This window comes from Pinus tabuliformis, chromosome 7 (assembly GCF_031772625.1).
Source record: "Pinus tabuliformis cultivar Carrire ecotype Pingquan chromosome 7, CPIR1, whole genome shotgun sequence".
NCBI lineage: Eukaryota > Viridiplantae > Streptophyta > Pinopsida > Pinales > Pinaceae > Pinus > Pinus tabuliformis.
The window spans coordinates 897,525,557-897,547,124 of record NC_142293.1 but is presented as its reverse complement, the minus strand read 5'-3'; the positions used below and the strand labels follow the sequence as shown (position 1 = coordinate 897,547,124).

The window sequence follows — 21,568 nt, the reverse complement described above, 5'->3', positions numbered from 1 at the left end:
ATTATTTAAATTTTAGACAATCACAACAAGGGGTTAGGAATGAAGTATTTGAGACTGAAGAAAAGCATGGATGATGGTTCAAAATAATAAGTATTGTGGAAGCCAACAAGTGAAAATGGAGTTTCTAACTCAATGCACATACTAGTATGAAGGCTCTACTCATAAATTTAGATCTTTTGCATTAAGGTTATCAAAAAAATGCATGAACTCATTCACTTCGTTCTCCCTTGTCATGATCACTACCTTGAAATTGCTGCTTGATATCATCAAATACTACAATACTACATTTATCACTATAGAGATTTACCATCCACCTCATCGACAATATGGGAAGCATCCTCAAGATCTACATCACACCATGATATCGGTCCCTATAAATACTCTAGTGCTTTCCTAGTAAGAAGACTAAGAGTATATGCACATAAACTATTTTCTTCACTCCCTTAGAGGTAATCAAATTTTAGTGGATAAAAGTATATGTTGACTAGTTCCATTTTGCAACTAAGGAACTGCCAAACTAATACATTAACACATACCAAAAGTGTGTATTCAAAGAACTTTGGCTCTCTACATCCTCCACCATCCATTGTGAATTCTTTATGCCATGCCTATTTTTTTCTCTTTGAACCACTAGAGAAAGTGGGGCGACTAAGAATTATAAAGTCAAAGAATTTTTCTTGAATTATGGCTACTTTCTCGAGGGTATATATCTTTTATATGGCATCAATAAATTTGTGTTTCTCCTCAAGGTCATCTATTGGTGCAACTCTACCTTCCCTCTTCACATACCACTTTGGAGTAAGTGCATAAGCAATAATATGAAGATATGTGCTTAATTTGTTCCATATATTTTCAATCAACATTTGGATTTCATTAGAAAACTCCAAAGAGGGGTCCCTTTGACCCATGATAGACCTCGTCAAGTTTTCAATTGACTTATATATGTCTGCATGGTTAGGGGAATCTAAATTTGCATACCTAATTAGATACAATATTTGAAAGATGAAAAGGGATAATGTATTTCACATTCCCTAATTCAATGTAGACCTCTCAAAATTTATAACAACCGCCTTTAAGGCTTGTTGAATCTTTGGAATATGGTCAAGAAGATTAAAATATGTGGCATATATTGAATCTATTTGTTTCCAAAACTGCTTTTTTCAATAAATTTGTAGATAGCCTCAGAGGCATCGTAATTGCAAATGAACATTTGTAACTTTCTTGCATCCAAAATAATGTAGATGATCTAATTTTTTTTGCAATTCCTTTGAGTTCATTATTTAAAACATCTGCACAATAATGAGTCCAAAATAGATGTGGATACATGCTTTGAATCATCAACGATGCAAACCTGAAAGCTAATGTAGCATTTGTGATAACCTTAAATCATTTGTAGAACTGATCTTATTTGTCTTGAGACCCATCTATCTAGAAATCTTTCCCTCGTTATTGTAACCAAGTGGTTGAAATGATAGGCCAACAATGATGAATTTCATCGGCATCTCTTTGTAGAGACAGTGGATCACATTAAATGATATTTTATTTGCAAAAATAAAATAAAACCCTACATTGTGTACCTACTACTTGAATTATTTAATGAACATCTCTATCACAACAAATTTGTTGCTTGAAATTGTGTTAGTAGAACTTAAAACCCCCCATCACCTTGAATCAATTTTATCATGGTCATTAGTTTCTCATTGAGATGACACAATTGAACATAAAATTATTAATTTTAAATAGTAAAGTTATCCTCCTCCTTAGTCTCTACAATAATAGTACCACCCATGGAAGCCATGAAGTCTAGTTATTTCAATTATTTTCTCTAGTGACTAGGGTCATACTTTTACTCCATCCCCTAGAATAGCCAATAGATGGTGCTAAACTCAAATATAGTTGCCGTTAAATGAATGTTTGCAAAGGTTTCATAATCGTTACTCTAAAATATTGTTGGTTTTCTTCTCATTTTGGGTGAACTTCTTGAAAAAATACAAGAAGTATTTGTTTCACATTAATGACATTGGAAACAATGTTTTCAATAAGACTAACAAATTGTAGTTGGAGTTAGTACAGAGTTAGTCTCATTTCAGTTTCATTTCATTTCGGAGAGATTGGGAAGAGTTGTCTATCTAAAATATTGGGAGATTCAAATAATTAAGAAATGGTAAATTCTCAAAAATTAATTTTTGGAAGAAATTTATTTCTTTTGAAGGAAACATCAAAATCATTTTAATTTAGAAAAATACATATTTTCAAAAATTAAATTATTAAAAAAAATTGTAAATAAATAGTGGGCTTCCTAAAGGCCATGAAATACAAAAATGCTTTTAAACAAAATATATAATATTATTTTTTATGACATCATTACAATGGTCAATGACAATATTATATATTTTCCTTAATATGATGATATAATTGTTCATGTGGGTGGCTTATTGAAAGATTATAATAATTATTTAATAAATATGTTTAGTTTATTACATGTCACCCCTGTTTGAAATTATTCATTCTAGAAGCATCGGAAGGATAAACGCCTTGAGAAAGGATAAATGCCTTGAGAAAAATCCTTTATCCTTTAGAAGAATCCTTGGTTAGCACAATGGCTCATTAGTTGTTCTTTAGGTAAAACTTTCTTGGCCTTCAAAATTTAAGCAACTGCATCTTCTATTGTGGTACCTTTCTTCTTTAATAACTTCAACCATTTCCTTCTTGTCATCCACTTGTGCATCCACTTGTGAAAATAGAATCAATCTTAGTATTTGTTAATTTTTGTGCAAATATATGACTGAATTCAAAATTGTCAATTGTAATTATTGCTTTAGTAGAATATTATGTTTTTCACATGTAACTAAATGTAATAAAACAATGACTTCTTCTCTTTGAAATTAAATTAACATATGTTTTCTAGATAATTCAACCCCTCCAAGTCATTGAATAACAATAACACAATTGCATAATAAGTTTTAACTATCATACTTATTTATATCTATTGTTTTTATCTTAAATTTTCCATTAAAATAAAAAAAAATATGCCCAATAACTCACTCCCATGGTGTTCTTTAGACAACTTTTTTGTTATATATTACCCTAATGTGAAGGTGAAAAATTGTCTCCTATAATAGATTTTAGGGTTAATACTTTCTATGCTTAATTAAAATTATTTTCTTAGTATTTTTATTGAGTCTAATAAAAATACTTTACCAATTCAATAAAATTATTTTTTATAAAAAAAAATTGTTAAGTTGATAAAAAATATTAAATCTATTAATATTTTTTTTAATTAAATTTATGAAAATCCTTAAAAATTTTTAATGAAAAAACTTTAAAAAAAAATTGTTGACTCAAAAAAACAATGTCTAAATTGACTTTAAAAGAATTTATCAAAATATTAAAACAAAATATATATCGATATTTTTAATAGCATATTTAAAAAAGTCTTAATTTATAACCATAGTAATCATTCATTCATATATATTTATCTCAGATATTAAAGTATTATTTTAAAAGTTATATTTGATTTATTATATACTTTGTTTAATATGTTTATTTAAATAATTTAAATAATTATTCTTAATTTATTATATATTTTATTTAACATTGCTATATACCTATTTATGCAAATAGAATGTGAATAATGATAAAAGAAGGGTGAGAAGGTGATATATATATATATATATATATATATATATATATATATATATATATATATAACCTAAATTACAAGGGACTAGAAAGACAATTAGACATTTTATATTAGAAACATTATTAAGATCACGTAATCATAATTTTCAAAAAGTTTCTAAACCATTTCTAATTCCAAAAATGTACTCGTTTAAATGTAACACCTTTTGATGAATAACAAATATTTTTTTTATTTACTTTTATTATTATGATTGGGCAAACCATGGGGCCTAGTGAAAGGATTGGTAGGAATTTATATCTATAAATCTTATTTAAATTTTATTAAAAGTTGGTTATGGTAGCCATACACTAAGTGAAAGGACAATAAGTGAAAGTTTCACTTACTAGATAGTTAGAAGATAATTACTCCCACCCATAGAGATAGATCATCTCATTTGGGGAACAAAAGTTAAGAGGGTATGCAAAGAGATCCCAAGGCATAGAATAGAGATGGAAATCAGTTTATTAGAGATTGGAAATCATTTGATTCCTCCTAACAAGAGGCTATTGAGGACACTGCACCTATTAAGGATAGCTATTGAGGATAGTGCCACTGGAAACCCTAAGACATACTTGTGAGTTTGTATGTTCATGGGTTGTATTTCTACTATCTTGATGTGGTTTAACAGACTTTGCTAGTTCACTATCAACTAGGTCACTATCAAACAACTGTTCTAGAAAGTGGAAACTCGCACAAGGGGAGAAATGGTTGTGGATACCATTCTCAATGGTCAAGAAGAGTGAACTTTATCCTACATAATTTTCCCTAGCAGAGTAATTCTAAAACATGTAAGTATCTATGAACAATGACTTTCTCAAGAATAGAAAAAAAAAATATTGTAATTACTTTCTTGTAAAAGTTATGGGACAAGTTATGGGACCTATAGTAATAACTTGTTATAGAATAATGAAAAAGATAGTAATAGTTTGTAATAGAAGAATGAAAAATCTAAATCTTTCTATAAGAATAGGTATTTGGATTAAATGGTTGAATGTTATGTTTGAAGATAGTACTAACATGCTAACATGTCTCCTTTGAAAATTTCATTTTTATAAGTAGAGTAAATGGTTAAAAACTTAAATAAGTTTATTCAAGTAAAACAGACTTGAGTCTGGCTCTAGAATAGTCCTAGTCCTTATTTCTGGATGTACTTGAATTTCTTAAATACTCCCAAAATACTAGGTTTCACTTGCCTAATAAGTTTAACAACCAGAATTATTAGGTAGATTAAACTAGAAATGGTTAGAGGTAATATTAGCTGGAATAATTTAGTATTGAATAAATAACAATAATAACATCCAATAAGGAAATGCAACAATAGTGCCATATCATCATATTAACAATGTTGTGAGAATGGCTAGACCAATAGCTAATACGAAACTAAATAATTATCGAAGGTTGACATGAAAATTGCAGACAGTCTAAAAGACCGATGGTCATGGGAGTCGTCATTAGACAATCATTTTATTTAATTCTACCAGCAAAACCCCAATGGTAACTGTGATGGGAAATGAAAGTATATAACTCTTGCATCAAGAAAAATATGGAAGAAAACAACAACTCCCATTCCAATAAATAAAAGAGTAGTAACCAAAAGCGTGGGCAATAATTTCATTTTCTTTGGTCGTAGAACAGATAATATAAACCAATACAAGACAATCCATCTAGGTAGCGGAAGGCAAATCCATCGTGTTTACACACATAGGTTTATAAAAACTTTTGTTATAATCCGAACTAAAAATCGTGTCAACCTCTAGGCGAGAGGGACTTAAATTACATTATAGATAGGGCAGTGTCATTGTGAAAACTCCCGAAACACTATATGTGCAATGGTAGATATGGGAACAAAAAGGTAAGGCCGACAGGCCGCTAACAGATGCAGAGAATTAAGCAAGTTGTTCTTGAAATTCTAGGAGACCCTACAGAAAGAATAAGTGGAGGTTTATGAGCACCTGAGTCTTGAAGCATTAATAAAGTTATAGGTGGATGCAAGAAGCAAAACCATAGTCACCAGATCTTCACTTGTAAGAACAGTGACAAACAAAGGGATCGCTTAATATTGACACGGACAAGGACATGATATAAAATGGAACACAAATAAACCATAGAAGCCCGCCTACCTAAAGTCTCATAATGCCATGAGGAGGTCCTCAATGCATTGTTGAGAAAAAAAAAAAAAAACAAAAACTACGTAAGCAGTCTGCAAAGGACGAGAGATTCCTTACCGATGAAAAGAAGAATAAATAAAATATAGATGTTCTCCGTTAGCTGAGAACGCTGGAAATACTCAATTGGAGCCATTAGTATTTGAATGAAGACGTATCGAAACAACAGAGAAAGAGTGGAACCGGCCCTCGTCCTATAAGGGGTAACCCGGTGAGAATCGAATGGGTAAGCCTAGCATGAAGAAGTGATATCAATCATAAACAAGAACCAAATGAGGAAGTGGTCGCATCCCTTTTCCTCCTAGAAGCAAATATAAGCGTTCATTGAAAACCATGAAAACATTGTAGTTATTATCAATAGAGGAAATGCAGTTTTCAATTACCTAGAGAACCGGTGCCCAAAAGCGAAACCAAAACGAGGAATAAGAGAAAAATCAACGATGGGAAAATCTTTTCCACCTTCATTTTGTAAATATAAAGAGCATAAATTGCCAATCGAATAGGCACTTCAGCTATTGCATAATGAGAATCTTCATGCATACCGCTCTCCGGCTGCAGAAGGGTGTGAATGGAGGGCAGGCGCGATGGAGGAAGGGGGTGGTTACACCCATAACTACCCTAAATCCTCTCTACCATCCGACCCAGAGTCAAGTAATCCAAGGGTTTAGCGGGGGACACCTTTGAAGTGTCACTACGACCATGTCTCTTTGTGGAATAATTGAGAAAGAATGTTGCCAAATAATTAAGTAATACTAATCTCCTAGTTCAATACATAAGCTACCCATATCATAAAAGAAACTCATGGCATGAATGACGTATTCAAGGGTAGTGAAATAAACTTGTAACATGGCTTATGGTTAGTGACAGATAAAGGAGATTTAATAGTCGAATTAAACAATGGGTGCTAAGGCGGAAAAACTTCACATTCACAAGTATGTTTATACCATATAGATTACGGAGAGTACTCCTTGTAGTGATGTAAAGGAACAACCATATATAAATAATGATAGAAATAAGTACCTACCTTGAATATAACATGCATGCTAGTCACTCATTGAGTTGGAGAAACGTGGTAAAACCTCAAAATTTGCTTACACGAAAGGTATGTGGCACTTGGGATGTTACACTAACATATCAATCATTAGTCATTCTTTCACATTCCACTCGCATCATATTTGAGTTTCACTATTTTCCCAAGTTCTATGCAATTTTAACCAACCTTTTTAGAAAATGCTTAATAGTTTTATTTTCCCATAAATTCAAAACTAATTTTTTGGTAATCTTATTTCTAATTTTCCATTGGATAAGAAATCTCTCCTGGAGAACATTTTATTTTTGGTATTAATCATGGCCTAACAAATAATTTTAAAATTGAAAAAATGTTAATTTTGTGGGTGACCATTATGTGGGTGAGTACTCTAACATTCACATTGTTATGCTAGTGCTATGTCCAATGATGTTAGAAGTGACATAGTTGCAAGCCCCTTTATGTGGGATGGGGGGTGCAAAACAAATATATGAACATTTATAAATAGTCGAATCATATGCAATAATAGAGTGAAAATTATTAACTAGAATTAAACGGGATGCTATTAACCTTATTCTTTTTAACTTGATGTTTTACCAATCTCTCATAGCAACAACCATTAAATGTTATGTCTTCTATGGTAAACAATTTCATGTTTATGTGCATTTGTTTTATGATTCTACAAAGACCTTCACACAATGAACTTGATATAAAGAAACACAAATATTATTATTAAACAAAATGTAAACAATTTCATTTTTATGGGCATTTGTTTTATGATTCTGCAAGGACCTTCACACAATGAGCTTCATACAAAGAAAACAAAAATATTATTATTAAACAAAAATATTCACACTTGACCATAACGAAAACAAAAATATTGTTATTAAACAAAAATGTTCACACTTGCCCTCAACTAAAACACAAATATTCTTATTAAGCAAAAATGTTAGTGCAGAGGTGGATGTGCAAAGAAAGTGTGTGCGGAGAAAGCTTGCAGGGAGACCAAAATGCTGGTGCTTGACCAATTAATTAACAATATAAGCACCAATTAATTAACAATAGCAGTAGAGGTAGGAACTATGTTACATTGCATCTATTAATGTTATTTAATAAACATCTCTGTCACTTTTACTTTCTTCCAAACTTTTTGTTATTAACTTGATTTATGCAATATTTACCCGAGCTAAATTCCAAGAAACATCTTAAAATATGCTCACTTTTTGTTATTAACTTGATTTATGCAATATTTACTTAGGCTAAATTCAATAAACATCTTATAATTTTTTTAAGCTATTAAAAAACATCAATTGAAAGTAATTGCACTTGAGCTGAATATGGTTTAACATTTTGACTTGGTGAAATTACATATAAATAAAACTAAAAATAAAATGAAATGAATTAATAATTAAAGTAAAATAGTTTTTTTTTTTTTAACACGATCGGATACTTTTCTATTATAAAAAACTGCAAATAGCAAGTGCTGTTACAGAGAGTGAAGGAGGAAGAAGAAGCGAAGTCCAAAATGGGTGCGCAGACCCTGACTTCTTGAGAGTAAACTTAAAAAGGAAAGATTGAAATAAGAAGCGGCTGTATTACCTTACAAAGAGGCCTGCGAGTAAGCAAAATTTACTGGACATTTGATTGATTACCAAAACTCGTTGACAGAGTCTTCGATCTGAGGTTCTTTCTTGATGCTTGCTTTGGTTGATGCCTCAGCTTGCATACTCTGAGTGAGATTTTTGATGTGAGATATGGCCTCTTCCATGTGATTACATTTTTCTTTCAGGCTCTCGATCTCGGCTCTTTGCTTTTCCAGTTTCTTTCTCTTAGATCGACTGTCAGCCAGGAAGTCTTCTTTTAGTTCATTGAAATGTTTGATGAACCTAGCAATCATGAAGCAGTGTTGTTTGCAGAGCGTGCAGGTGTTGTTGCCAAGCACACGGTCCAGTGGATTCTCAGGTTGGTCTCTACCTTCCTGGTTCTCGTTCTGCATTCTGTTTTCTGAAGTCTCCGCCATGACTAGGGAGCTAAAAGAGAAGAGGACAGCCGTGGAGGAGAGGAGAGTCAGTGACAAAAAAACCTGAAGATAACAAAAGTTATACCTGTATCCTTTAGAGTGGAAACGCGCTTCAGTGATGCTCAGGGAACTGCCTCGCCTGTTGCAGAGCTTCTGGATCCGACTGTGTGAAGAAAGATCTCTGATCACCGGGAAGAAGACAATCGAAATGCTGAGGTGCGCGATGTTGGGAGGGTTAAGGGGGGTATAAATCAGAGCGGAGGTGGAGGGGGGCGATGGGAGTGATGTGAAGGAGTGGATTTGCACTGAATGAAGATCGAGGGAAGGATTTTTGTCATAGATTGTGAAGATCATGAAATGACTGAAGTCAGGAGGTGGCTTGGATAAATCACGGGAATCTTGAGAGATATGGATCCTGATTACGTACCAGTACCTTCGGGAGAGGCTCGATGCAGGAGGAGGAGCTTGGTTCGAGGCGGGACGGATGACTTGCAACATGATTGAGTGAGACCTGGGATCACGAGGAGGATTGCAGAGAAAGATTGCGTCGGAATTTACCGAGGTGTTGATTAGGCTTGTCCGAGGATTTGACTTACCTCTGGATTGATCACGGGATTGCTTTGCCATAGATGAGCTCGTTATCCTTGACTTGACCGATTTGCCTGAATGTTTCCATGGAGGCAAAGTGATCTGCTTCCTTATTATTGTCTCTCAGAACATGTTTGAATAATGTATCCCCCAGTTCCTTGAGATTGTCTAGGATTCTGGTTTTCACGTTGTTAAGAGCCTCTTTTTTGAACTGAGTCCCCGACACCATGGCTGCGATAACAATGGCCGAATCTCCAATTATTAAAGGGTTCCTGAAATTTAACCTGCTCAAAATGGAGGTGTCTATATAAAGACTGTATGCTTCTGCCAAATTGTTGGACATTTGTCCCAATCCCCATTCATAGCTCACTAAGGTTTTCCCTTGGCAATCCTTTATGATCCCCCCAGCTCCTGCTTTCCCTGGGTTGTTCTTGGAGGCACCATCGAAGAACAGAGTGTGGCGTTTTTTATCACAGATCCACTGACTTACTTCTTCCTTTTTGCCCCTGATCTTCCATTGGGGTCTTCTCATGCTACCTTTGGGATAATCTGGGCATACTTTGCTGAATTTGATATGGAATTTGCTGAGCCATTCCTCCTCTTCTTTGCTCTGGGGGAGCTGCTAAATTTTCACTTACTGTTTCAGAGATGAGGGCAATTGTTTTGGCCAAAATTCGGGCAGGATTGGGCTTTTTGTCGTTGAAGATGCAGTTGTTTCTGGCAAGCCATATTTGCCAGCAAAGAGTGGCTGGGATGCATTTCCAAACTCGGGTAATGATGCCTTTGCCTTTCTTGGAGAAGGGGTAGAGTCTTGCCCAATTTTTTTGCAGGGATGGAAGCTGGTTGTTTGTTTCTTCGATTTCCAAAGGGCTGGTCATCTGTTTCCAGCAGTTTTGAGCAAGAGGGCATTGGAAGAACAAGTGATGACTACTTTCCTCCTCGATTCTACAGAAACAACAGATTGAAGGCCCTACAATGCCTCTTTTCCTTAAGTTTTCAGCTGTGAGCACTTTACCTTTGAGGAGTGTCCAGTTGAAATGCTTGACCTTAGGAATGCATTCTGTTTTCCATACCGTTGTGGAGAGATTCCAATTCTCTGTTGGATTGAGAGTCTGAAGGAATTTGTATCCATCTCTGACCGTGAATTTACCTCCACTTGGTTCCCATATATACCTGTCAATAGCCCATAAATTGGTAGGAGCGGCACCTGAGAGCGAGGCCTTGAGGTTGAGCCACAAGTCTTCAATATCTATGGGGGGCTTTATATCCTTCCAGCCCTGCCAAACATTGTGCTCCCAGGTAGAGATATCGTACAAACTATGTAAGTTTTTGGTTTCCATCCAAGTCTGCAAGGGCCTGATATTTTGGTTGAGATTTCTCGGTTTTGTGCCCATGATTTTATCCTTCCATATATTAATCTCCTTGCCATTGCCTGGCGCTTTGGATATGTTGTCCCTGAACTGAGGGAGGACCTTTTTAATGAGCTTCCAGACTAAGGTGCAAGGCCGCTCAGCAATTGTTTCTGAGAGAAGATTTGAATCTTCTCCATTGAGGTATTTCTTTGATAGCACATCCACCCACCAGGCGCCTTTGTCATTGAGTAATCTCCAGGTCAGTTTGAGTCCCATGGCGCGGTTGGAGAGGCTTGGAATTTTTATGGCTAGGCCTCCCTTTTCATAAGGCAGAGTGACCTGCTCCCATTTGACTAGACTGAATTTTTTTGATTCTTGCCTCCCCCCTTGCCACAGAAAACTTCTCATGAGCAGTTCCATATGCTTGTGAATGCTAGCTGGAGCCAAGGTGACCGCATACTGATAGATGGGGAGGGCCGAAAGGATTTCCTTTATTAAGGTTGATCTGCCCACTAGGTTGAGCCATGAAACTCCCCAGCTCATAAGTAAGCCTCTCATTTTTTCAATGTGGCTGGTCCAGATCTCTGCCTTGATTGTTGCTTTGGCTAAAGGCAAGCCAAGATAAGAGAAATAGCTCCAGTTCCCTTGAATTGGAATGTCCAAGATATTGGAGATTCTTTTCTTGATTTTGTCAGGGACATTCCAAGTGTAAATATTGCATTTTTTGTTATTCAATAATCCTCCTGAGGCCTCTAGGAAGGCGTTCAGGATATTCTTAAATCTTTTGGCCATTATGCTTGAGGCACCCCCGATGAGGAGGGTGTCATCTGCAAAGAGAGAGTGATTAATCTCTTTAGTCCCTCTTTCTATGCTGATTCCAGTGATCAGTTTTTGTTTGAGGAGTTTTTCCAGTTGTGCGCTCAAAGTTTCTGCCATGATGATGTACAAGAACGGGGAGAGAGGGCAGCCTTGCCTCAACCCCCGGGTGCTTCTGAAAGATCTGCTCGGGCGGCCATTAATCAGTGGGGCAGTCCATGGATTGGAGATGCAACCAAGAATGATATTTATGAAATTGTTTGAGATCCCAAATTTTTTGAGGACAGCTGATAGGAAGTGATGATCGACTCTGTCGAAGGCATTTGCCATGTCTAGTTTAATTATCATGCCTCTTTCCTCTCTGCTGATACTGCTGTGGATTGCCTCTTGGATGAGGATGACATTGTCAGTGATCTGCCTGTGGGGGACAAAACCTCCTTGGTTCTCAGAGATAAGATGGGGGAGGAGCTTTTTAAGTCTGTTGGCTAGGATTTTGGTTACAATCTTGTAAGAGACATTGCAAAGGGAAATTGGTCTAAAGCGGTCAAAGGAGCGGGGATTAGGGTCCTTAGGGATAAGGGCAAGGTGGGAGGATTTAGTGTTGTCTCCCATCTTGAAGTTTTTGAAGACATTCTTGACCATCCTTACAAAATATTTCTTAATGGTGTTCCAATGATTTCGAAAGAAGGCCACCGTGAAGCCATCCAGCCCCGGGGCTTTATCCTGTTGCATGCTAAATGCTGCAAGTCTGATTTATTCTTCGGTGATCTCCTTATCCAGCTCTTGGTTTTGTTGGTCGGAGATTTTGTTCTCAACCGCATTGAGAAAATCTGAGTTGTCCGACTGCTGAGGGGCTGCTGGTATAAGGGAGTTGAAGTGGGAGAAAGCTGCCTCTTTGATTTCTTCTTGCTCATTGATCTCTCTCCCGTCGACCTCAATTTTGTCAATCTGATTTCTTGCATGCCTGAGCTTGATGCTATTATGGAAGAAGGATGGATTTTTGTCTCCAGCCTTTAACCATAGGCATCTTGATTTCTGCCTTTGATCTTCTTCCTCAAGTCTATTTTGCCTGTATAATTCTCTGTACATTGCATTTTCATGGTTTATGTCTTCAGCTGTAGGCTGGCTGTTTTCTTTTGCTTTGTTCCACTGTTCCATCTGCTCTTTGAGATCCTCCTTTTTCTTCTTTTCCATTGCAGCATTTTCCTTGGCCCACTTTTTAATGACTGTTCTCAGATTTTTTAGTTTGGTTTCCCAGACATAGCTTGGGGATCCCACAACTTCCTTTGCCCACTGAGTTTGAATGAGAGAACTGAATTTTTCGTTGTGGTCCCACGATTTGTTGTATTTGAAGGGTAGAGGACCCAGGTTTCTCCCTTTTTCCATATACAAAACCACAGGTTTGTGGTCAGAGGCCGAGGCCTGAATTATTTTTCTTTTAATGAGAGCGTGACTTGCTGCTATTCCTTCCTGTATTAGAAATCTGTCAAGCCTTTCTTTTATGTTATGACTGCCTGTTCTTTTATTACTCCATGTGTATTTCCCGTTGCAGAGAGGGATGTTGATGAGGTTGTGAGTCTGTATTATGACTTTCAGTGCTTCTCTTGAGGGATCCGAATGAAAATTTCCTCCAAACTTTTCATCCGTGTTTCTTATAAGGTTTAAGTCTCCTCCCAGGATTATGTTCCTATTCGGAGAGGTTAGTAATTCAGAGGATAAAGAGTCCCAGCAGGATGCTTTGTCCCGGTAGTGATTAGGTGCGTAGATGTTGTAGATGCTGAAGACTTCTTGTGAGACTTTGTTTTTGAGATCAGTTTTGATCCACCAGTTGCAAGACTGAAAGTTGGTGGGGATCCATTTATTTTTGTTCCAAAGTGTTCCCATGCCTCCTGAGGCGCCTTCTGAGCCTGTAGAGAAACCTTCAAAATTTTTGAATCTTTTTATTTGATTTTGGAATTCTTGGTCTCCTGGATGAGGAAAATTTCTGGCTGCTCCTGGCTTATTAGATCTCAGACTGCATTTATTTTTGGGGAGGAGCCCATCCCCCTACAATTCCAAGAGACCAGATTCATCATTTCCCAGACTTTGGATGAGTCCCGATCCGCTCCTTTGATTTTTCTCCACTTCCTTTTTGCTGACCTAAGTAGGAATCCATTCGCTGCTGTGCTCCAGTTGCCATGTCTTTCATTGCTGCCTCATCTCTGAGCTCTTTATTTCATTTTCTGCCTACTTTTCTTGGCGGGTCTGATGGGATATTGGTTTCTTTCAATTTGTTTCTGGTGAGAATTCTCTCAATAGTTGGAGGGGGGGAGTGAGGAGGGATTGAGGGCGAGGGAATTACAGCGAGTGTAGGTTGGGGGGATGGAGGAGGGGAGGGGAGGTTTTCGACTTCCAGAGATTCGAAAGGGTTGGAGGAGGATGGGAAGGATGGAGAGGTGGAGGGGGGAGGGGGAGGAGGAGGAGGGAGGTTTCCTGAAGGGGGCTGTGAGGATGTTCCTGGGTTGACTGAGGGTTTTTTCCTCTTGACTTGTTCCCATTGACCTTCTGATTGTTCTTCATTTTCAGTGGATTCATTTATTTTTAGCTTGCTACATCTATTTGCAAAATGTCCATATTCGTGACATACCTTGCATTTGAAGGGGGGTTGTTCGTAGTCAAGTTGTTGGATGTGCATCCATTGATCGACTTTAATCTTGATAGCTTCCAGCAGGCCTTTCCCGAGGTCTACTTCAACGCAAATCCTGGCGCATGCATGCATGTTCTCCCTTGGCTCAGATTTTTCAATGAATTTACCTACTGCATTCCCTATTGCCTTGACTGATTCGTCGCCCCAGCAGTGGAGCGGAAAATGTGGGAGGCGGACCCAGACCGGGACTGCATTTGGGATGTTCATTTCCGGATCGAAGTCTGGAGTCCATCTGTTTAGATAGAGGCCTCTCGAGTCCATAAAGTAAGGTCCATTTCTGAATATGAGGTTCCTATCCTCCTTGGATTCGAATATGAAGGTGTAATAACCCCTTCCACAGAATCTGATAGCTATTTTCCCTTGGATCATGGCATTCCAGTTGCGCTCCACCCATTTCTGCACTGTTCTTGGAGATGGCCATAAACCTATAAACTGGCCAACCAGGCCTCTTTCAGCGAGTGTTATTGCCGATTTTCATGGAAGGGATGGAGGGAGCGATACCTCAGGAATTTCATCGAGACGCTTGATAAACTTCGATTCAGAGGGTCGCGGTCTTGATGCAGCTCTCTCAGGAAGCAGAGAGGCGAAAAGGACTTCATGGTTTTCAGGGTCCGGAGGGGAGGGGATGGCGTTCCCAGCCATTTAGAACTGCGAAGCCAGGATGGAGGAAACGAAGGCACAGGGGCCCCAGAGCAGCACCGGCAGGAGGCCCGTGTCAGGAGCAGGCAGAAGGGAGGGCAGGGGCTGTCGGCAGCCCTGCCAGTCAGGCCTGGGGGGCAGAACCAGGCGAGGGCGGGAGAGATTTTGAATCGCGCGCGCAGCCAACTCCTAAAGTAAAATAGTTTATTAATAGTTGAAAGTGTTTGAATTCTTCACTTTGAATATAATATTTTTATTTTAAAATATAATATAAATTTTTTAGTTTTTAATAAAATTACTCTTTTTTTTATTGTGCGGAGAAGTCCTCTCCAATATGGAATAAATGTTGTGTTTTCCTCTAAACAATTATACTAATAAATTAATAAAAGCAACTTTTTGAGTCATTGTATTCCACCATAATTTTTACCATAATATTCTTAACATATAATTGTCGTGATGGTATTCTTCTCCCACTTAAGATATTTAAACGCACGAACTTTTTGTTTCTCTATATAGAAACATTTGATGAAGGCTTTGATTGGTGTTCTAGTGTATCTCACACATTATAATAGTCATGTAATAGACTTTATCGTCGCAAGTTCTAATAGTCATATAACAGTCGTTTCTGACTCATGTTCCATGGTTAAAGATTAAATCCGAACAATAATGAGAATCCAATTCATAGTTATAATGGTTGATCCGAGGTTATGTTCCAGGGCTAAACATTGACATTATAATAGTCGTTTCTGACTGATGTTCCATGGTTAAAGATTAAATCTTAGGTTAAAGATTAAATCTTAACAATAACGAGAACTCAATATATAGTTATAATGGTTGTTCAGAGGTTATGTTCCATGGCCAAACATTGAAGTTGAAGAATAATCAAAATCAAAACAATAAAAAGATGAAAACAAGTGATATTTACGCCGTAAGGCATTCCCTCTGAGATCAATTGCCCTCTCGTCTTACCTGTCTTGCTATCATCCATCCGATCTAATGTTAGGCGATTAAACTATTTGAGACCGTCGATCAAAAATAGAGTTATAACTAAAAAAAAATACAGTTGCAGCGAACCCTCGAAACTTAATATATGTCGCTGGCTATTCCAAGGGTTAGCGAAGCGGAGGGGCTGGGGGTTGAACCGTAGTTGCCCTTTGTTTCGCTCCTCCCTTCATTTCCCTCAAGTCTGTTTTGTTGGGTGCCTATCATTCCAACAGAGCAAATCTTTCTCGAATGGACAATAAAAAAGAGAGCCCTGCTGAGATCAATTGCCCTCTCGTCTTACCTATCTTGCTATCATCCATCCGATCTAATGTTAGACGATTAAACTATTTGAGACCGTCGATCAAAAATAGAGTTATAACTAAAAAAAATACAGTTGCAGCGAACCCTCGAAACTTAATATATGTCGCTGGCTATTCCAAGGGTTAGCGAAGCGGAGGGGCTGGGGGTTGAACCGTAGTTGCCCTCTGTTTCGCTCCTCCCTTCATTTCCCTCAAGTCTATTTCGTTGGGTGCCTATCATTCCAACAGAGCAAATCTTTCTCGAATGGACAATCAAAAAGAGAGCCCTGCTGAGATCAATTGCCCTCTCGTCTTACCTGTCTTGCTATCATCCATCCGATCTAATGTTAGACGATTAAACTATTTGAGACCGTCGATCAAAAATAGAGTTATAACTTAAAAAAAATACAGTTGCAGCGAACCCTCGAAACATAATATATGTCGCTGGCTATTCCAAGGGTTAGCGAAGCGGAGGGGCTGGGGGTTGAACCGTAGTTGCCCTCTGTTTCGCTCCTCCCTTCATTTCCCTCAAGTCTGTTTCGTTGGGTGCCTATCATTCCAACAGAGCAAATCTTTCTCGAATGGACAATCAAAAAGAGAGCCCTGCGTATAATGACGACTAGGATCAACAATATTAGGAACGCCACTCATCCAGATAATATGGACTTCTCCTTTAGTGCAATTGAGAAGATCTTCCAGGACGTGGACAGTATCGGGAACAGCAAGCCAGAGCGCCTCGCTGTGCCAGAGTATCTGATCCTCTGCATCAATGGTGAGGCGGTTTCTTGGTTTTTAAAATTAAATCCTCTGAATCCACATTTTTTGGTTTTTTTAATTAAATCCTTTAAATCCATGCTGAGGCGGTTTCCTTGGTTTTTAAATTAGATCATCTGCATCCATGATGAGGCGGCAACATAGATCCATCGTTCCACAGAAAACGAGAGAACCCGGCCTTCCAAATTCACTGTTGAATATGGATGGCCGGCGTCGAAGGGCTTTTGAGGAGAAATTCCTGAGATCCTGCTGTAAAGTGAAGATGTTAAAAGATTGAGTTGGAGGGCGTATACGGTGCATAGTGTTGGTGCTTGCTCCAGAATGGGTTTCTCCGTTGTGGTATCCGGTAGTGGAATCACGGTTGGGCGACCATTTTCTCCCAATAAAGCGGCCATTCTCTCAGATTATTCCTGTAACGTAGACATTGAATCTAAGGGCAAAGAAGAAGGGATTGAGCAACGCCGTAAGCCTTGCAAATATGATGTCTCCCTCAGAGGTAAGCATTTACTTGACGGACTATGGTAATTTTGTTGGGTGCCATTGTCGATTGCACCGAGGAGAATAGGGGATTTTATCAGAAACGCATACATACATGTGTGATAAAGAGAATGTTCAGATTTCACTGTACTTCCTTGTAAGATAATTCATTCATTTATAATTTATAGTCATCGCTGTCATGATGTCATGATTCTGATAATAAATTTATGTATTGCTGTGAAAGAAACATTGGTTTTCCTCTCCAGGATTCCAAAATGGTCAAACTCCATTTTGCACTGCGAATGATATTTGCATTTAATTGATTATATCTTTTAACGATGTTTGCATTTAATTGATTATATCTTCTAATTTGATAAATATTGCCAATGAGTATATTCCGGGAGTACGATGACTTAGGTTCTGTCTCAAAACATCCTTGAAACTCATCTCTTGCTCTGAGGTTTCTCAGAATCCTCATAACCATGATCTGCTGTTGGCCAGCAGTGTTTTCTTTGTCCAGATTTGCAGTTATTGATTTATTTGGGAGAACCTGGAGAAATTGGATTAGACTGGTTTTGGTTTTGGCACTTGCAATGTGGGGGCAGCAGTGTTTTCTATTTGTCCAGATTTACAGTTTTAAGAATTTTATTTGTGTTTATTATTATTATATTCATATAAAATTCAACTGCTCTCACACATTGGTTGATATCTTTCCAGTATAATTTCAGTGTTTAGCATTATCCTATAGTTTAACGAGGCGGAGGAGTTGTTCGGAACCTTTTGGAAATTCTGGTCATATTTAGAGAAAATCTGGCCAATATTTTTGTAAATCCAAGTTATGGTTTTTAAACTTCAAAATTTTAGGTGTCCTATACGTTTTTGATGAGCTGAATCCATTTCGACCATCAAAAACATAATTCAAACACTGCTTTTACAAGATTTTTTGAATTTTTTTGCCCAAATTCCAATCACTTTTGGCCGTCTAAGCAATTCCTCTACCTTGTTAGACAACTCCTTATTGTATTCATATAAAATTCAATTTCTCCCTACGTATTTGGTGGAATTTCATAAGAATTTGTACTCCCTTAAACATTATGTGGTGTAGACCCTGCCAAATAGATTATATATTATATATGCTATGTGATAGTATCGATGGCTTTTCAAATAATAATTACGCCGTAAGGCGTTCCCTCTGAGAAAGACATCCCTAAAATGTGACGTGTGCAATCCTGAGCCATTGATTTTGTGTGTTAGATGATTGGGGTGTTTTCTGCCGCTCGTTTAATCTATTTTTTCATAGAAAAATAGTTTTTTTCCCATGGTAATGGGCCATGAAAGGCCAGGCCTGCTCTGCTGGCGATGAGACTCTTCCGCTGGCGATGAAACTCTTCGCAGAGACTGCCTGCTGGCGATGAGACTCTTCTGCTGGCGATGAGACTCTTCGCATAGACTCTTCATGTCTTTTGCGACCAAGGATCCAAAGTTGTTCGATAGAGCGGATGAGTTTGTGCCCCGTCGGTTCATGGGTTCGGAAGGGGAGAAGATGCTCAAGTACGTTCTCTGGTCCAACGGCCGCGAAACGGATGAAACGTCCGCCGATAACAAGCAGTGTGGGGGCAAAGACATTGTTGTGATGGTGGCGCGGTTGTTTGTGGCGCACTTCTTCCTGCAATACGATTCGTATAGCATAGACCAGTCGTCCTCCGTCACGTTTACGGCGCTGAACAAGGCCACTTTCTAAGATCAGAATACGCGAATGCTGGGTTTGCAAAAAATAGTATTTGACTTCGTTTTAGATATTGCAGGTTCCATATGGATTTTAAATAAATTGCCTAAACTCTCACTCTGTGTGAAACACATCATTGTATTGCATATATATATAGAAGTTTCTTCTTTCTACTGTCTTCGTGTGTGTTTGCATTTGTGATCTGTTACAGGTGTTTACATCCAGGAGGACGCACAACCCTAACCTGCTTTGAAAGCTGAGAAATTGGAGGTTGTGCCTCAAGAGTTTGAGTTCCTTTTTCGGTGACTTCAGGTATTCTAGAATTTAAAAAAAATTGATATTGCCAATGGCTTTATTGGAAGGGATTTTAGTGGATTTCAGGAATATTCTGGATTTTAATATACAGAGTCGTAGTGACAAGGCAGAATGACAAAAGCAGGTCAAGTAATACACTAATATTTTTAATTGATAGATTTCTAATTTCAAAAATATTTTAGATTTTAATATCCTAAATGACAAAAGGCAGGTCAAGCAATTCACTTTTTATTTTTAAATCAACAAAATATAGTTTTAAACCAGCAATTTAATTAAGTTCAATAAACATTAAATATTAAAATATTCTTAAACCGACATTCTAATTAAATTCAACTCGTTAAAAAATGGCATTGCTTATCTACATGCAGGATTCTTGAGGTTTAGAAGTGTTTAAAACTTGGCGTAATCAATGCGTCGCTAATTTCTCAAGGAGAGGAAATCTTGATTTTCTTTTAAAAGAAATAATAATGATATAATTCTTCTTTCATTTTTACGCCGTAAGGTGTTCCTTCTGAGAAAGACATCCCTAAAATGTGACGTGTGCGATACTGAGCCATTGATTTTGTGTGTTAGATGATTGGGGTGTTTTCTGCCGTTCGTTTAATCTGTTTTTTCATAGAAAAATAGTTTTTTTCCCATGATAATGGGCCATGAAAGGCCAGGCCTGCTCTGCTGGCGATGAGACTCTTCTGCTGGCGATGAAACTCTTCGCAGAGACTGCCTGCTGGCGATGAGACTCTTCTGTTGGCGATGAAACTCTTCGCAGAGACTGCCTGCTGGCGATGAGACTCTTCTGTTGGCGATGAGACTCTTCGCAGAGACTCTTCATGTCTTTCTTCCCTGCATGCGTAGCCTTGTGCAGATAATGGTAAGGTGTATATACTCTGTTTTTATGACATTTTCATCGTCTTATGATAATGTGAAAAGGAATTACTATTTCTTTCCTTCTGTTATCAGCAGTTCAGATCCTATCTAATTAGGAGGAACATATCGTTACTCTTTTCCGATGGTTGGGTTTACAAATTGTTTCAGGGCTTTAAACGGCTGTTCTATGATCTCTGAGCTCTCCTCAGGATTATTAGGTACGACAAGATCAATAGCCTGTATACTTCAGAATTAATTAGAGAAATTTGTCATTATCAATGCCAGTTTCAGGATCCGGAGTTCTGACCAGCCACAGCCATATTCATTAAGTCAAGGTGGTGTTTAGGAGAATTGAGTATTTCATTTACATCGAGGGATTGATTCAGGAAACGTACAAAATCGCTAGCATGTCCCTAAGAATTATACTAAAATTGATGCAGCAAGAGGCCTTCTGGTTACTGATATCAAAGGAGAAAACATCCTATCCCACAAGGGCATCTGTCATATCCCCCTCTATTTGTTGGTGTTGGTGTTTTTCTTCTTGGACAAGAACTGGCTTTTTCCTTTCAGCATATTCTATAGGAAATATTTTCTCCAAGATATGGTCCAACTTTAAACAAACAGATGGTCAATCTCCAGGGTGTATCCATTGAAAAACTTGGCAGTTAAGAGTTCTCTCTTCAGTGATATTAATGCATGATTGAAGTACCACATGACCATAATTCAGGACCATAAGATGATACAGTAACCTTTTGCAGCAACAATACAAAACATCATCCAGTGTAACTTTATTACATGAAATAAGACGGTGTATTTGGATGATCTTTTATTGTATTGGAAGACACACCTCCTGGACCATCATTTCCTTTAAGAATGTTAACGATCACTTATGTTTCAACATCAACTGATTCACTCTGATGACAAGAAGATTTATGCATTGACTCAGTTCCCTTCCTAATAGCACCGATGAGTAAATACTATCTGTGCTTTTTGTTGTAGTGCTCAATTCTAAAAGTGATTTTTCTTGGAAAGATTCCCTAAAATTTGTAGTAGTTTCTGAGCCATTCAACTTTGAACCATACATGATTTTAGTAGTTTCAGGATCATCAAGTTCGGGAGAGAATATCTTCATTTTTCACTCTTCTTCTTGTATG

The 21,568-nt window shown here is 37.5% G+C and overlaps 3 protein-coding genes across 3 annotated transcripts; 1 reads left to right on the top strand and 2 right to left on the bottom strand.

Annotated features, from left to right (window-relative positions):
- Positions 1 to 9,501: 9,501 nt before the first annotated feature.
- Positions 9,502 to 10,014, bottom strand: LOC149250508 (uncharacterized). Its single transcript, XM_089453675.1, has one exon. It carries the CDS (start codon positions 10,012 to 10,014, stop codon positions 9,502 to 9,504), a length of 513 nt encoding a protein of 170 aa, XP_089309801.1.
- A 2,389-nt stretch (positions 10,015 to 12,403) lies between these two features.
- On the bottom strand, positions 12,404 to 14,705 carry LOC149250507 (uncharacterized). The gene is made up of 2 exons (XM_089453674.1): positions 14,444 to 14,705; positions 12,404 to 13,557 (listed from the first exon to the last, which is right to left on the bottom strand). Exons 1-2 carry the CDS (start codon positions 14,703 to 14,705, stop codon positions 12,404 to 12,406), a joined length of 1,416 nt encoding a protein of 471 aa, XP_089309800.1.
- Positions 14,706 to 16,699: 1,994 nt separating this feature from the next.
- Positions 16,700 to 19,250, top strand: LOC149250506 (allene oxide synthase 1, chloroplastic-like). Its single transcript, XM_089453673.1, has 4 exons — positions 16,700 to 17,030; positions 17,144 to 17,528; positions 18,014 to 18,129; positions 18,984 to 19,250. Exons 2-4 carry the CDS (start codon positions 17,354 to 17,356, stop codon positions 19,248 to 19,250), a joined length of 558 nt encoding a protein of 185 aa, XP_089309799.1. The 5' UTR covers positions 16,700 to 17,030; positions 17,144 to 17,353.
- The last annotated feature ends 2,318 nt before the right edge of the window (positions 19,251 to 21,568 follow it).